The following is a 15,062-nucleotide window of genomic DNA, read 5'->3' as shown; positions in this document are numbered from 1 at the left end:
TATTTCTACACAGTAGCTAAGATGGGGACAGACTGTTCCATAATACACAGTTTTAAGCGTGTGAGTGGGCACCATTTTGGAAAGTGGGCTAAGAAGATACTTTTTTACATACAGCGTTAATATGGTTAATCCACCACAGGTTTGAGTCCAGATGGACCCCTAGAAATTTACACTCGTTTGCTTCCTCTGCCAATATGCCACATACCTCATTTATGCATGAGTTGTGTGGGCTGCCAGTTGTAAATAAACATCTGGGATTTATTTACATTGACCTTGAATCCTTGTGCATGAAAATATGAACTTAATTCTAGTATCCCATTTCTTGCTGAGAATTTCAGTTCCTCACAATCTTTACCATGAAATAAAACTGAAGTGTCAGGGCGCTGATGACCTCGATGTTGAGCACCCATAAACCCCAACACACACAAAACTGAAGTGTCATCAGCATAATTTACAATGTGAAAGTTAATGGGGTGTACATCATCATTAATATATGCTAAAAAGTGGAAAGGTCCAAGAATTGAGGGACTCCCTGTGTCACTGTTTCACTTGTGGATTTAAAGGTTAAGATCTTATTGTCAATTTGATGTGTAAGTTTGGTACACTGTTTCCGATTCACCAGATAGGTGGATAGAAGTTTTATTGATGCATCACTGATATTGTATGCCGGCAGTTTTTTTAAGATTAGCTCATGGTTTATTGAGCCAAAAGCTTTGCTCAGGTCAAGGCGTATTCCGGCTGTGTGTATACCCCATTCTCTACTGCTATATACTTCATGGAAGAAACTGGTAACAGCAGTCGTCGTGCTTAAGTCTTTCCTAAATCCATGCTGTGATTCAGTAAGCATTTTGTGTCTTGAGAAAAATGAAGATAGAGATTAGTGACATCGGTCTATAACTTGAAACTACTTCTTTACTTCCCTTCTCATGGATTGGCTGAATTACACTTATTTTTTAAGGCATTTGGGTATATGTTTTCGTTAATACTACAGTTGATAAGATAGGTAAGGGGTTTATAGTTACTTCATTGGCACATTTCTGTAACACCACACTTGAGATACCATCCCATCCAGATGAATGCTTGTTCTTTAACTTTTGCATTGTGTTAAATATTTCCAGTTGATTCATCTCCATAAATTTGAGCTCTATACCATCCATGACATCACTTGGTGCCCCAGCCTTGACTATAGCGTGGAGACAGCCACCTGCATTCAACATCAGCCTTCGGCAAAACACAGGACAATCCACAACTACCCCATTTACCGCTGGTGTGAAATGTTGCCGTTCCTCTCGTTTATGAAGGAATTTGTATCTGTTTAGAATATATAAATGGCTGAGACCTGCTATTCCAGATACACTGAATGACTTCTTTGCCATGCCAGCATTATGATTATCATAGCATGATTGAAACAAAAAACTACAGCTGTGTACACAGGTTTGAAATGGATCTGTGGCCATAAGAGTTGCTAGCCTAGTTTGAAGGTGCAATCCAGTGCACTTCAGTTTGTTCCTTCACTTATGTCTAAAATATTTGTCCTACAACATCTTTCAACAATTCACTGGTTTTGTCACCAAACATTTCTTTTCCCACAATAATGAAGGGATCTTTTAATTTGGAAAAGAGGTAATAGTTTTTTTTGACGACAGCACATTTCCCAATATTTTTGCGAAACAAATCATACCATAAAGACACTGTTTGGAGAGCTCATTAATGTCATGCATCAATAAAACTAAATATTTTCATAGTATGCAAGTTTAAAACTGATAACCACCAAATAGAGCACTTTAGTTCCACGAAAATGTAAATCAACGTGGTGCTGCTCAGTTCTTTCTACCAATGAACCACAGCACAAGACACAACTGCCAAGAAAATGTGTTTCCAGTAGTAAGACGAATTATTGAGAATGTTTACTTCAATATTTATTCAATATTATTTTTACTATTTTGTGAATGCCGTTTGTGGTGACAGCGTTGCATAGTCTGATGTTTACATTATGTTGAAAGTGATACATTCGTTGTCAGTTGATGAAACCAATGAACATGAGCCCAAGCTGTCAATCACACTAATAGTGCATCATGATTTAAATTGAAACTTCCTGGCAGATTAAAACTGTGTGCTGGACCGGGACTCAAACTTGAGACCTTTGCCTTTCACGGCCAAGTGCTCTAGGAAGGTACAAGACAAGAACTGGCAGAAGTAAAGCTGTGATGATGCGGTGTGATTCGTGCCTGGGTAGCTCAGATGGTAGAGCACTTGCCTGCGAAAGGCAAAGGTCCTGAGTTTGAGTCTCGGTCCAGCCCACAGTTTTAATCTGCCAGGAAGTTTCATATCACCACACACTCCACTGCAGAGTAAACATCCCCCAGGCTGTGTCTAAGCCATGTCTCTGCAAATCCTTCCTTCCAGGAGTGCTAGTTCAGCAAGTTTCGTAGGAAAGCTTCTGTAAAGTTTGGAAGGTAGGAGACGAGTTACTGTCAGAAGTAAAGCTGTGGGGACAGGGCGTGAGTCGTACTTCGGTAGCTCAAATGGTAGAGCACTTGAACGCGAAAGACAAAGGTCCCAAGTTTGAGTCTCAGTTCAGCTCACAGTTTTAATCTGCTCGGAAGTTTCATATGAGTGCACACTCCGCTGCAGAGTGAAAATCTCCCTCTGGATGATTTAAATTCTTCTGTCTGTCATATGTGATGACTGTGATGTTTGCATGATGTTGTATGTCCTGTTCTGAGATTGACTGATACAAGTAAACTGAAGAGATACCATGTTGATTTACATGTCTGCAAAACTAAAGCGATGCCATGCTTGGCAGTTTCTGTATTTATACTTGTGTACTACGAAAGTATGCAGTTTAGCTGGTGTACCAAAATAAACATATCTTCAAAATGCATCACATCTTATATGATACACTGTGCAAAAGTACCAGTAAATGTAACATCAATGACTAAAACTGTTACAGGAATGGAGTTCATCAAAAGTAAGGTATTTTCTTTTGCTATTACACCACGGTAACCTTCGTGCCTTTATATCTACGGAGATTGGTGGATTTTTATAGAATTCATTCCATTGTGATTGGAGGATTTTATAAAGAGTTCATACAGTTCTGCATTGGTCTGAATTATCCAAGCACCATTTTTACATACTCCTCCTTATATCTTGTGCAGTACTTCCTGTTCCCATGCATCTGAAGCATTTCTGACCTGTTGTGTTATTGTCCACATTTCAGATCCATACTTAAAAACTGGTCTTATAATTGTTTTGCAAACTGTCATCTTCAGCTGTCTTGAAATCCTGGAGGATTGCAAAATGTTAAGGAAGTTGTATCCGCCCTGTTATCTGCAGTTACTATTGCCTTTATCTCTGTTGGTACCATAGTATCTTCCATAATCATACCTCCCAAATATTTAAACCGCTTTACTCTTTCAAACCCTTCAAACAGGACAATACCTCTCCACCTTGTTTTGTTTCTGGTTTTGATCATATACTTAGTTTTTTCCTTACTTGTGACCAAGCTCAGTGAAGCCACTTTGTGTTCCAAAGCTACATAGTTTTCCAGCAAATACTCTCTATGTCTCGCAAGCACGGCTATGTTGTTTGCAAATGCCAATAGGCTTAATTATCTTGTTGGAAATAGTAATATCCGTTTCACTTTACAGTTTTCGCATGACTGCCTTCAGAGCCAATTTACATAATGTCAGTTATACAGAATCTCCTCGCTTTAGTCCTTGAAAGACCGGAAAATTATTGGAATATTTACCATTAAGTTTTATTTTGTAATTAGTGTTGTTGAGGGTCGTTTATAAGAGTCTTTTTAGCTTTGGTAGTATCACCAGCTCCCGTAATGGCTTAAAAAGACGATTTCTGTTGACACTGCCATAAACTGCTTTATAATCCACACACAGTTGATGTGTTGTTGCATTGAACTCTTCCATTGTCAATCTAGACACGAAAATGTCGAGCGCATGTGGAAACAACACACCCTCTATGACAACCTAGAAACAACATGGGTGAACTAAAAATGGCTACTTGGAATGTAATGAGTCTTAACAGAGTAGGGGCATTCAGAAAGTACCAAATAGGAATAACAGCAATACAGGAGATTATGTGGAAGGAGACCTGGACTTTGGATTATGGTGACAACACAATATTTTGCAGCAGCAGTGGTACAGCTAACCTTGGAACAGGTATACACCTCAGCAATTTCAAATTTTGAGGCCTTATACGATACGATATGTACACTTAGAACAAAAATGAAATTTTTCAGTATGACACAGATTTTCACTCACGCTCCAATAAACATTTCTGAAACAAAAAAAAAGGGTAATGGCTCTGCCACATTTGTTTCAGTGCAGATGCACAAATATTGTACGAACTCCTAAGATAATCAGAATTTGCGAGTAGCAAGTTTCATGGATCAGGGATGCTGCATTGCAGCGTGCAATAAGTTGGAAATTTTAGCCAGTCAGGGACTATGTCCTGATGACCGAAGCAGTTAAGGAAATTGCACGATTTCCCATCCATTCTTTTCCTTTCCTTCTCCTTCCTACATTTCATGTTTACATGTATGTACCAGCCATGTCAACACGAATGATACCAGATACGACTTAAGATATACACAGAACTCAGTTATGGCACAGCTGAACAAGAAAAATTCCCCCTTGGCATTTTCTGTTATTTTGCTGAGACATTTTGTTTCCGTAGATTACCATTTCCACAAGGGAGACCAAAACGTGATTCAGTAGATTACCATTTCTACAAGGGAGACCAAAACAGCATGCCACAAAAGCCTTTACTATGTATAAATGTCTTTGGAATAGAAAACAGAGGGTCATATTAACTAATGATACAACAAAAATAAATTTAAATTTAGACTGTGAAAATATTGGGTGCTGCAAGATTTGGTACATGGTCCACTCGTGTTCTTGCTGAAACTAAACTATTTACCCATGAAACTGGAGGAGTCTCCGAAAACTGTTGTGTTTCCCGATGACACAATTATGTTGATAACTGCCCCCCCCCCCCCTGCCCCCCAAACACATACACACAAGGTCAATAACGGACAAAGCAGTCTTACAAGTGATTCACAGTCAAAACTTTAACCCCTGATCTTGCAAAGCTCATATTATTCCATCTCAAACAATTAAAAATTACCTCCAGATACCAGAAGCACAGTTCAAAGGCTGCACACTGGAAGACTCCATGTGTGAAGTTCGTGGGCATCCAGATGGATAATAAACTGCACCAATATTTTGATAAGTTAACGAAAAAGCTTCATTCTGGCTTTTTTGCACTTAGAAATCTCCCTCATTGTGTTGCTCTACAGATGAGAATATTAGTAAACTTTCGCATGCTTTCAGTCAATAATGTGCTAGGGTATAATCTTCTGTGGTCATGCAGCTAGGGTCAAAGAAGTATTTGTTCTACAAAAGTGTACAGTAAGAGTTTGTAATGAACATCTTGCAGAAACTTCTTCAGGGGACCAGAAATTCTTCCACTTAACATGCCAACAGAAGTACTTCCTGATGGTATTTCCACTTAATAACAAGGGTGAATTAAGGATGAACTGTGCAACTCAAAACCAACAATACTAGAACTAACTATCATTTACAGTTAGACTAACTGGGGTTCAGAAGTTCAGAATGGAGTTTTACACTCTGGTGCAAAAGTATGTAACAGGCTGGTCACAACTTGTTAGTATGCTTTACAAAGGTAGCACGCCATGTTTGATCCTGCTGTTAATGTTTAGCTTGACTTGTTTCATATCCATGCAGGCGCATCTTATATTGGGATTTGCAGGACACAATATACAAATGAATGAAAAATGATTGACAAGTCAGTAATGAATTGCTATTGCAGTCCAACACAGTCAAGGGATTAATAAACAAGTTAAAAATCTTATGCAGCTTCTTGGAGCATTGCGAGAAACAGCTGACACCACAACTGCTATGAATTAAATATATTATAAGCTTGGCCCACTCTTTTTTTTATAATCATTAATGAGTATAAGTCCAGATAGGAATGAATTACATAAATTATCTGTCTCACTAAAAATATTTGCAATACACGGCTAAACTGAAAAGGCATGTAGCTCAATACCTACAGGCAAAGGGAAAAACAAAGTGTTCAAAGCAACAGTGGCCTAAATAGACCTTTTCCAAATTTTGACTTTCGCCTCTCAAATACAGTGAACTTATGCTTCTTTCTTTTATAAGAGCTGTGCACATCTTGTTTCTCATAATTACAACTAAAAAATGGCATGTTCCAGCAAATGGGCAACAAAAATGTAAATGTGCTAATGCAGCATCTTTAATCATCCCTTCATAAGTAATGAACTAATAAATATTTTTAGTAGTTATTAGAGAAAGTAAAAGACCTTACAAGATCTATTTTCTACTGCAAATATTCCATTGTGAGAAGGAAGAGTCAAACATGCTCGGAAGTATTAGAATACAAGGGGACAAGCTGGTGAGCTGAGAACCAAAGCTACAACTCACAACAAATATCCCCTAATAACAAAGGTTTAATGAACCTCATACTTTTTTTTCTGTCCTCACAGACTCGTTACATTCGAAATCATAATTCTGTACGTAGGTGTACTGAACTGACTCTACATAACAATAAATGTATGAATTGTATAAGTCAAATATTTCTACATTAGGAACTCGTAGCTTGTTATCAAAATAAGTAGGTTATTTTCCAACAATAGAAGTTCACTGAAATACATTCCGTTAGTTAGACATATCTTACTGAGATGCACTTATTTATCTCGTTTAAGAATTTCACGTAAAATGATGCGCGTAAATAATCATCCTAGAATTTTCATTATCATAACAGTGTGTATTCACAATCACAAATTTGTGCTTGGATTAACATTAACACATCATTCCACACTCCAAGACTAAGTCAATTGCTAGCTATCACAACCCTGTGATTGTTGTGGAGATAATGGAGAAATGATAGGCACCTAATGAAAAAATAAATAAAATGTCATGGCACTTCAAGGGCTTGCATGTCAATTTCACTACTTATTTATTTCAGTACTTCACATTTAAGCTCATGGAGATGACAATTGGTTTGTGGGGCGCTCAACTGCGCAGTCATCAGCGCCTGTACAAATTCGCAATCTGTACACAATCCAATCTAGCCACTACGGACAACACAAACACACAGTCCCCAGGCAGAGAAGATCCTGAATCCAGCAGGGAACTGAACCCAGGAGCCTGTGATCCAGAGGTAGCAATGCTAGCCACTAGACCACGAGCTGCAGACTCAGGCTCATGAAGCTAACTGGATCCTTTTCCAGACCTCTGTGTGAGTAGCTAGCACAGTCAACTACCGTAACACGAAGGTGACCTCACACCTTTGGAGGAAAACAGTGATCAATAAATAACACCGATGCCTTCACACCATTAATAATGTCACAAGAAAAACACTCAGTTCATCAGCACAACATTTCATTGCATAATGCAATTTTTAGACTTAAATTATTCTATTACACAAATTTATTTAAGGACATGACTTGTAAAGTCTGTTTGTAGTCTCATTTCACTAGTACAAACATTGGCCAAACAGAAAATTTAAATAATCTTTGCCAAGATATACCTTACTGTTTGCTGTCTTTGGTCCCTTATAGCTCTTACAATATTTCTCACTGGTTCCACCAGAGCTTTGTCCAGCAGTAGCAGCCTCACTGGATGTCTGTTCTACTACAGCACTGCTAAAGCATTTATCATCACTTCCTCCACTCTGGACTCCACGTGTCATAGATAATCTGTTTCTGCCTAGATGGCCGGCATCCTGTCCCTTAGGTCTGTCAACTGGGGCAGGCAATAAAAAATTATCCAGCTTTTTTGAATTTTCCTTTTTATTCTTGTAGACTTTGTTGTTCGATCTTGAAGATGAGGGCTGATCACAGGGAGAATTTTTCCTAAGAAAAGGAGCACATTTATTAAGCTCTGAGCTCACAAATAGAAAATAAAAACATGAAGTCAAAAAATTCACACATACATTTGCAAAAACAAATCCACTGAGAGTGAATATGAAGGCCTTAAATGTATTTCAAAACAACTTATAGTTAAGGCTTCATTTGAAAGATGATATCTCATCTCAGTGAGTATAACATTTGCCATGATATTGTTACTTGTAAGTCATAATTTCAAAGCTGTGTTTGTCATCAACATATTCTAGCAAATTATTATTAACTTTTCTATGAGTGTACCATCAGGAAGAACCTTACAGGATATGGAATGATGACAAAATAAAACATTCTTTTGTGATATGTGACAGTATATTACATAATGGATGATTACAGTGCACATGGCTTGCAAATGATGGTGTTTTTACAATGAAATTTGCAGCTGTTTAAGTGTAAATTTCACCAGTAAAGATAACAAATAATATTTTGTGTGACACATACCTTGACACACATACATTGACACTTTTGTATCTAATTTACCACACCTCTTGTCATTAGTAGAGACAGCGTTGCTTGCAGATGATTACTCTACAACTGAGCAACAAATCTGACAGCCCAGAAGAAAACATCTGTTCTCCCACCTCTTAAGTTCCCTTCTTCTCTAACCACCAATGAGAAGTGACTGTAACAGTATCATTTCTCCCATGGCTACCATCCATATTGTTTTATTAGATGCGAACAGAAACCTATTACTTACAAGGTGCTGCAGGCCCAGGTTTAACATTCAATTTTGATCTAGTGGTTACCCATGTCTTTGCAATTGGAAAATGCTGTTTGCTGATAGCCTTTTGATTTTCCTAAAGTAATCTTCTATTTGTGTTTGTGGCTCAGTTCTAAGACACACGAGACCAAATGAAAGGAGTCGTACACAGAGTATACGGATTTCTTTGTTATCTTTATGATAATATCAGAAAAAAACAAAACCCTGTGCACTGCACATTTTGAACAGCAAAGAGAACATGTGCAGATTTTTTGCATTCAGATAACAAAAACTGCAAAGAGCACGTAGGTAAACTATTCCAAGGTATGGAGGGGGGAGACCAAGGAAGAAAATCATTGTCCGCCAGTTATTAAACTTATTTGTACAAGATCTAGCTCAACCAAAAAGAGACAGGTATACATCTGAAAGGACATGAGGGTATTAGCAGCTAGAAAGTGAAAACTATAAAAGGACACTTATTTTTGTCTTTCACATTGAAATAATGCCAGATGAAAATTTCAATGTTAATATTCTATCCAACAAATCTACCAATCATCATGAGTATGTAAATAGTAACATGTTTAGTTAATATTGTTGGATATACTTCAGTAAACCAAACGAAAACCTTAAACACTTTTTTTATATGTGAATTATTGAACACAAGTGTGTCATTTTTTGACAAAATCTCTGGCCAAGAGAAGGTGTACAGGTTTCACTGGAAAAAAGTTCTTGCAGTTGTGTGTGAAGTCATTTGTGCACCGCCTCATACATCTGCACCAGACTGAAATTTCTTTCTTCCAGTCAGCTCTTTGAATTGTGCAATCATATTGCACCACTTGGCACAAGGTCATGTGTGTACTGAGTACACTGGGTATATAACAGTATCAAAGTGAAGATCAGTGATGGTTGTAAATGTGGCACCGGGCAGTATGAGGTCAGGCATTCCTTGTTGCAAAATGACAGCTGCAGTCAGACGTCCACATCAATTTGATCAGACTGCATGCCAAAGATGACTTTTCAACAATTCTGAGTAAGATGTGCTAGTGATAGTGTTTGCCCTAAGTATGTCATCTCAAAAAAGTGTCAGCATAACCTTTCCCTGCACATGGCTGCTAACTATGTCATCTCAAAAAAGTGTCAGCATAACCTTTCCCTGCACATGGCTGAGCCTGGAGCTTCTTGCGTTTTGGTGAAAAGGAATCTTGGTTTCGATTAGTAGACGTGGACCCAGGTTTCATCTTCTGTAATAATTCTCGCAAGGAAGCCACCAGCTTCTGCTTCAAAGTATTGCAAAAGTTCTTCACAGATATCAATACATCACTCTTAAAATTCTGGAATGAAATGCTAAGGCACCCACCTTGAAGACACTTTGTGAAACCTACTAATGTGAGGTACTGAGCCACAATTAATGTCCAGATTTGTAGCTGTTTCATTCACTGTCACAAAAAATAGTCCATGACAATGGCTTTGCATGCTGCTACAGACTCTGATGTTACATCATGGTGTGCCTAACCTGGATTGGAAGCATCTGCTATGCTATTTTAGATCTACTTCATCCACTTGTACACTTGCTGCAGTAATAAACATACCGCATCACACAGAACTTTCAATGGTCGACATATTTCAATTGATTTCATACATTGGACATTCTTCAAAATGATGATAATTGTATTACCAAATTATAGAACAGTGGCATGAGAAGTCAAATGTTTATCACATTCTCAAGGTTTTCATTCAATTCCCCCTGATTTATAGCTTACAGAAGGGATAAGTCATTACCATGGATAGTATCAGCTATCATTTAAAAAAGAGGGATAAAATTTCTAATTGAAATAAACAGAAGGAAGAAATTTCACAGTGATTAGGAGAGAAAATATTTAAAAGTCAGGTTGATACACAATGGAAATATGTTGTAAGAATCCAAGTACTGCACACATCACTACAAACCATTTTGAACTAGACTGTGTAGTTGCAAAAAATGGGCCACAAGGTCACATCCGTAAGTTACAGATCCATAATTACAGATCAGCAACATTTGCTTAAGAAAGCCATTGACCATGTCACCATGGAATGTTGATGAGAGATGGATAGAGGCAAGATCTTCCATGATGGGCCTAAGGATTTGAGTAGGAATTGCAGGCCATGTTGGGCTTCTCGGATTGTATCACCATGGCAGAGCTTGTAGTAGGGTCTCCTGTCAGCTAGTTACTGTGATTCATCCCAACAGCAGTGGAGTCAGACTGCACTGAGTATGATTAAATCAAAGTCTGCCCTTAGGCTGCAAATGAGCTGTTCTTTCTTCTGCTGAAAGGTTTACTGTATATTCTTGGGAAGGACTGAGGAAGGATGGTGAGGGCAAGTTAAAGATCAGAAATTCTTAGAAGGTGGCAAGGAGGGTCAAGATTGGATGGTAGTATGAACTGGGAGGCAAGGTTCAGTTCAGGGGTTATGTTGGTTTCAGTTGAAGGGATCAGTAGCAAAGAAGTGTTTCCACAGCAGGGATTGGGCAAAGAAAAATAGGTCTTTGAGGGTCCAGCATGGTTGAACTTTGGTGTGGGGCTACAGGTAAGGCCTCTGGATAGGTGGACAGGGCTGAAACTATGTGATTACATAGAATTTCCTGGCATAAGGACGGAAACTAGTTTCGGAGGATGTGGCAGATGGGAAAGATAACCATACCAGAGTTGACTGGGAGGGGGAGGCGGTCCATTTGGGACAGGATAGGTATTTAAGGGTAGTGATGCTTCCAGACAGCAGTTGTGATGCACCTAGACACCTGTAGTGGTGTACCAAGTAGGATATTTATAGATTTCTTAGTTTAGATGTCCAGTAGCGCACAACTCATCCATAAATGTAACAGTAGCTTAGCATCCATTGCTTTGCTCACGTAAACTGTATGGTCTGCACAGATTTCTTTTGTTTTTATTTCACTGAATTTTTAAATTGTTAACAAACTGCAACACCTTCCAAACTTTTCATACAAATTAAGGCCACAGAAGCATTGTCTTTTCTGAATGTACATCTGACCAAAAAGTGATTCTGGTATCTGTAATCCCAGACTTTTACCAATCATGCATTTTGAATTATTAGGATGACATTTTCATGTTTATCTCTAACACATATTTCTTAATATATCTAAAAACAAAGATGATGTGACTTACCAAACGAAAGCGCTGGCACGTCGATAGACACACAAACAAACACAAACATACACACAAAATTCTAGCTTTCGCAACCAACAGTTGCTTCGTCAGGAAAGAGGGAAGGAGAGGGAAAGACGAAAGGATGTGGGTTTTAAGGGAGAGGGTAAGGAGTCATTCCAATCCCGGGAGCGGAAAGACTTACCATAGGGGGAAAAAAGGACGGGTATACACTTGCACACACACATATCCATACACACATATACAGACACAAGCAGACATATTCAAAGGCAAAGAGTTTGGGCAGAGATGTCAGTCGAGGCGGAAGTGCAGAGGCAAAGATGTTGTTGAATGACACGTGAGGTATGAGTGGCGGCAACTTGAAATTAGCGGAGATTGAAGCCTGGTGGATAATGGGAAGAGAGAATATATATTGAAGAGCAAGTTCCCATCTCCGGAGTTCGGATGGGTTGGTGTTAGTGGGAAGTATCCAGATAACCCGGACGGTGTAACACTGTGCCAAGATGTGCTGGCCGTGCACCAAGGCATGTTTAGCCACAGGGTGATCCTCATTACCAACAAACACTGTCTGCCTGTGTCCATTCATGCGAATGGACAGTTTGTTGCTGGTCATTCCCCACATAGAATGCATCACAGTGTAGGCAGGTCAGTTGGTAAATCACTTGGGTGCTTTCACACGTGGCTCTGCCCTTGATCGTGTACACCTTCTGGGTTACAGGACTGGAGTAGGTGGTGGTGGGAGGGTGCATGGGACAGGTTTTACACCGGGGGCGGTTACAAGGGTAGGAGCCAGAGGGTAGGGAAGGTGGTTTGGGGATTTCATAGGGATGAACTAAGAGGTAACGAAGGTTAGGTGGACGGCGGAAAGACACTCTTGGTGGAGTGGGGAGGATTTCATGAAGGATGGATCTCATTTCAGGGCAGGATTTGAGGAAGTTGTATCCCTGCTGGAGAGCCACATTCAGAGTCTGATCCAGTCCCGGAAAGTATCCTGTCACAAGTGGGGCACTTTTGGGGTTCTTCTGTGGGAGGTTCTGGGTTTGAGGGGATGAGGAAGTGGCTCTGGTTATTTGCTTCTGTACCAGGTCGGGAGGGTAGTTGCGGGATGCGAAAGCTGTTGTCCGGACTGGAGTAGATTTGCTGCCACGAAGACCTAGGCTGTAGGGAAGGGGCCGTTTGATGTGGAATGGGTGGCAGCTGTCATAATGGAGGTACTGTTGCTTGTTGGTGGGTTTGATGTTGACGGACGTGTGAAGCTGGCCATTCGACAGGTGGAGGTCAATCTTGGAGTAGGACCAGGTGAATCTGATGGAACCAAAGGAGTTGAGGTTGGAGAGGAAAATCTGGAGTTCTTCTTCACTGTGAGTCCAGATCATGAAGATGTCATCAATAAATCTGTACCAAACTTTGGGTTGGCAGGCCTGGATAACCAAGAAGGCTTCCTCTAAGCGACCCATGAATAGGTTGGCATACGAGGGGGCCATCCTGGTACCCATGGCTGTTCCCTTTAATTGTTGGTATGTCTGGCCTTCAAAAGTGAAGAAGTTGTGGGTCAGGATAAAGCTGGCTAAGGTAATGAGGAAAGAGGTTTTAGGTAGGGTGGCAAGTGATCGGCGTGAAGAGAAGTGCTCCGTCGCAGCGAGGCCCTGGACGTGCGGGACTTTTGTGTATAAGGAAGTGGCATCAATGGTTACAAGGATGGTTTCCGGGGGTAAAAGATTGGGTAAGGATTCCAGGCGTTCGAGAAAGTGGTTGGTGTCTTTGATGAAGGATGGGAGACTGCATGTAATGGGTTGAAGGTGTTGATCTGCGTAGGCAGAGATACGTTCTGTGGGGGCTTGGTAACCAGCTACAATGGGGCAGCCGGGATGATTGGGTTTGTGAATTTTAGGAAGAAGGTAGAAGGTAGGGATGCGGGGTGTCGGTGGGGTCAGGAGGTTGATGGAGTCAGGTGAAAGGTTTTGTAGGGGGCCTAAGGTTCTGAGGATTCCTTGAAGCTCCGCCTGGACATCAGGAATGGGATTACCTTGGCAAACTTTGTATGTGGTGTTGTCTGAAAGCTGACGCAGTCCCTCAGCCACATACTCCCGACGATCAAGTATCACGGTCGTGGAACCCTTGTCCGCTGGAAGAATGACGATGGATCGGTCAGCCTTCAGATCACGGATAGCCTGGGCTTCAGCAGTGGTGATGTTGGGAGTAGGATTAAGGTTTTTTAAGAAGGATTGAGAGGCAAGGCTGGAAGACAGAAATTCCTGGAAGGTTTGAAGAGGGTGACTTTGAGGAAGAGGAGGTGGGTCCCGCTGTGACGGAGGACGGAACTGTTCCAGGCAGGGTTCAATTTGGATAGTGTCTTGGGGAGTTGGATCATTAAGAGTAGGATTAGGATCATTTTTCTTCATGGCAAAGTGATATTTCCAGCAGAGAGTACGAGTGTAGGACAGTAAATCTTTGACGAGGGCTGTTTGGTTGAATCTGGGAGTGGGGCTGAAGGTGAGGCCTTTGGATAGGACAGAGGTTTCGGATTGGGAGAGAGGTTTTGAGGAAAGGTTAACTACTGAATTAGGGTGTTGTGGTTCCAGATTGTGTTGACTGGAATTTTGAGGTTTTGGAGGGAGTGGAGCTGGAAGTGGGAGATTGAGTAGATGGGATAGACTGGGTTTGTGTGCAATAAGAGGAGGTTGAGGTTTGCTGGAAAGGTTGTGAAGGGTGAGTGAGTTGCCTTTCCGGAGGTGGGAAACCAGGAGATTGGATAGTTTTTTAAGGTGGAGGGTGGCATGCTGTTCTAATTTGCGGTTGGCCTGTAGGAGGATGCTCTGAACAGCTGGTGTGGATGTGGGAGAGGAAAGATTGAGGACTTTTATTAAGGATAGGAGTTGACGGGTGTGTTCATTGGCTGAGTTGATGTGTAGGTGAAGGATTAGGTGGGTGAGGGCAATGGGTTGTTCAGTTTGGAACTGGTATAGGGACTGATGGAAAGAAGGGTTGCAGCCAGAGATGGGAACTTTAAGTGTGAGGCCTTTGGGGGTAATGCCAAATGTCAGACAAGCCTGAGAAAATAAAATATGCGAGCGTAATCTGGCTAGGGTGAAGGCATGTTTGTGGAGGGAATGTAAATAAAACTTAATGGGGTCGTTGTGGGGGTGTTGTGAGGGTGGCATGGTATTAGAAGGTGGAAAGTGTAACATGAGGCTGAAATGAAAATGAAAATAAAAATATATGGGGAGAGATA

General features: G+C 40.5%; 1 protein-coding gene across 3 annotated transcripts in view; it reads right to left on the bottom strand.

The window, feature by feature from the left end:
- The window catches only part of LOC124605601 (breast cancer type 1 susceptibility protein homolog), a 267,314-nt gene that overhangs the window by 175,053 nt on the left and 77,199 nt on the right, over positions 1 to 15,062 (bottom strand). For all 3 annotated transcript variants that reach the window (XR_006978661.1, XM_047137393.1, XM_047137394.1), the window contains exon 4: positions 7,597 to 7,921. Coding sequence is in view for 2 of the 3 variants with exons in the window: in XM_047137393.1 (XP_046993349.1) it covers positions 7,597 to 7,921 (325 nt within the window). In the remaining variant the exon portion in view is untranslated. The remainder of the gene's footprint in view (positions 1 to 7,596; positions 7,922 to 15,062) is intronic.

Source organism: Schistocerca americana, chromosome 3, assembly GCF_021461395.2.
Source record: "Schistocerca americana isolate TAMUIC-IGC-003095 chromosome 3, iqSchAmer2.1, whole genome shotgun sequence".
Taxonomy (NCBI): Eukaryota; Metazoa; Arthropoda; class Insecta; order Orthoptera; family Acrididae; genus Schistocerca; species Schistocerca americana.
This window is presented reverse-complemented; position numbering and strand designations above follow the sequence as displayed.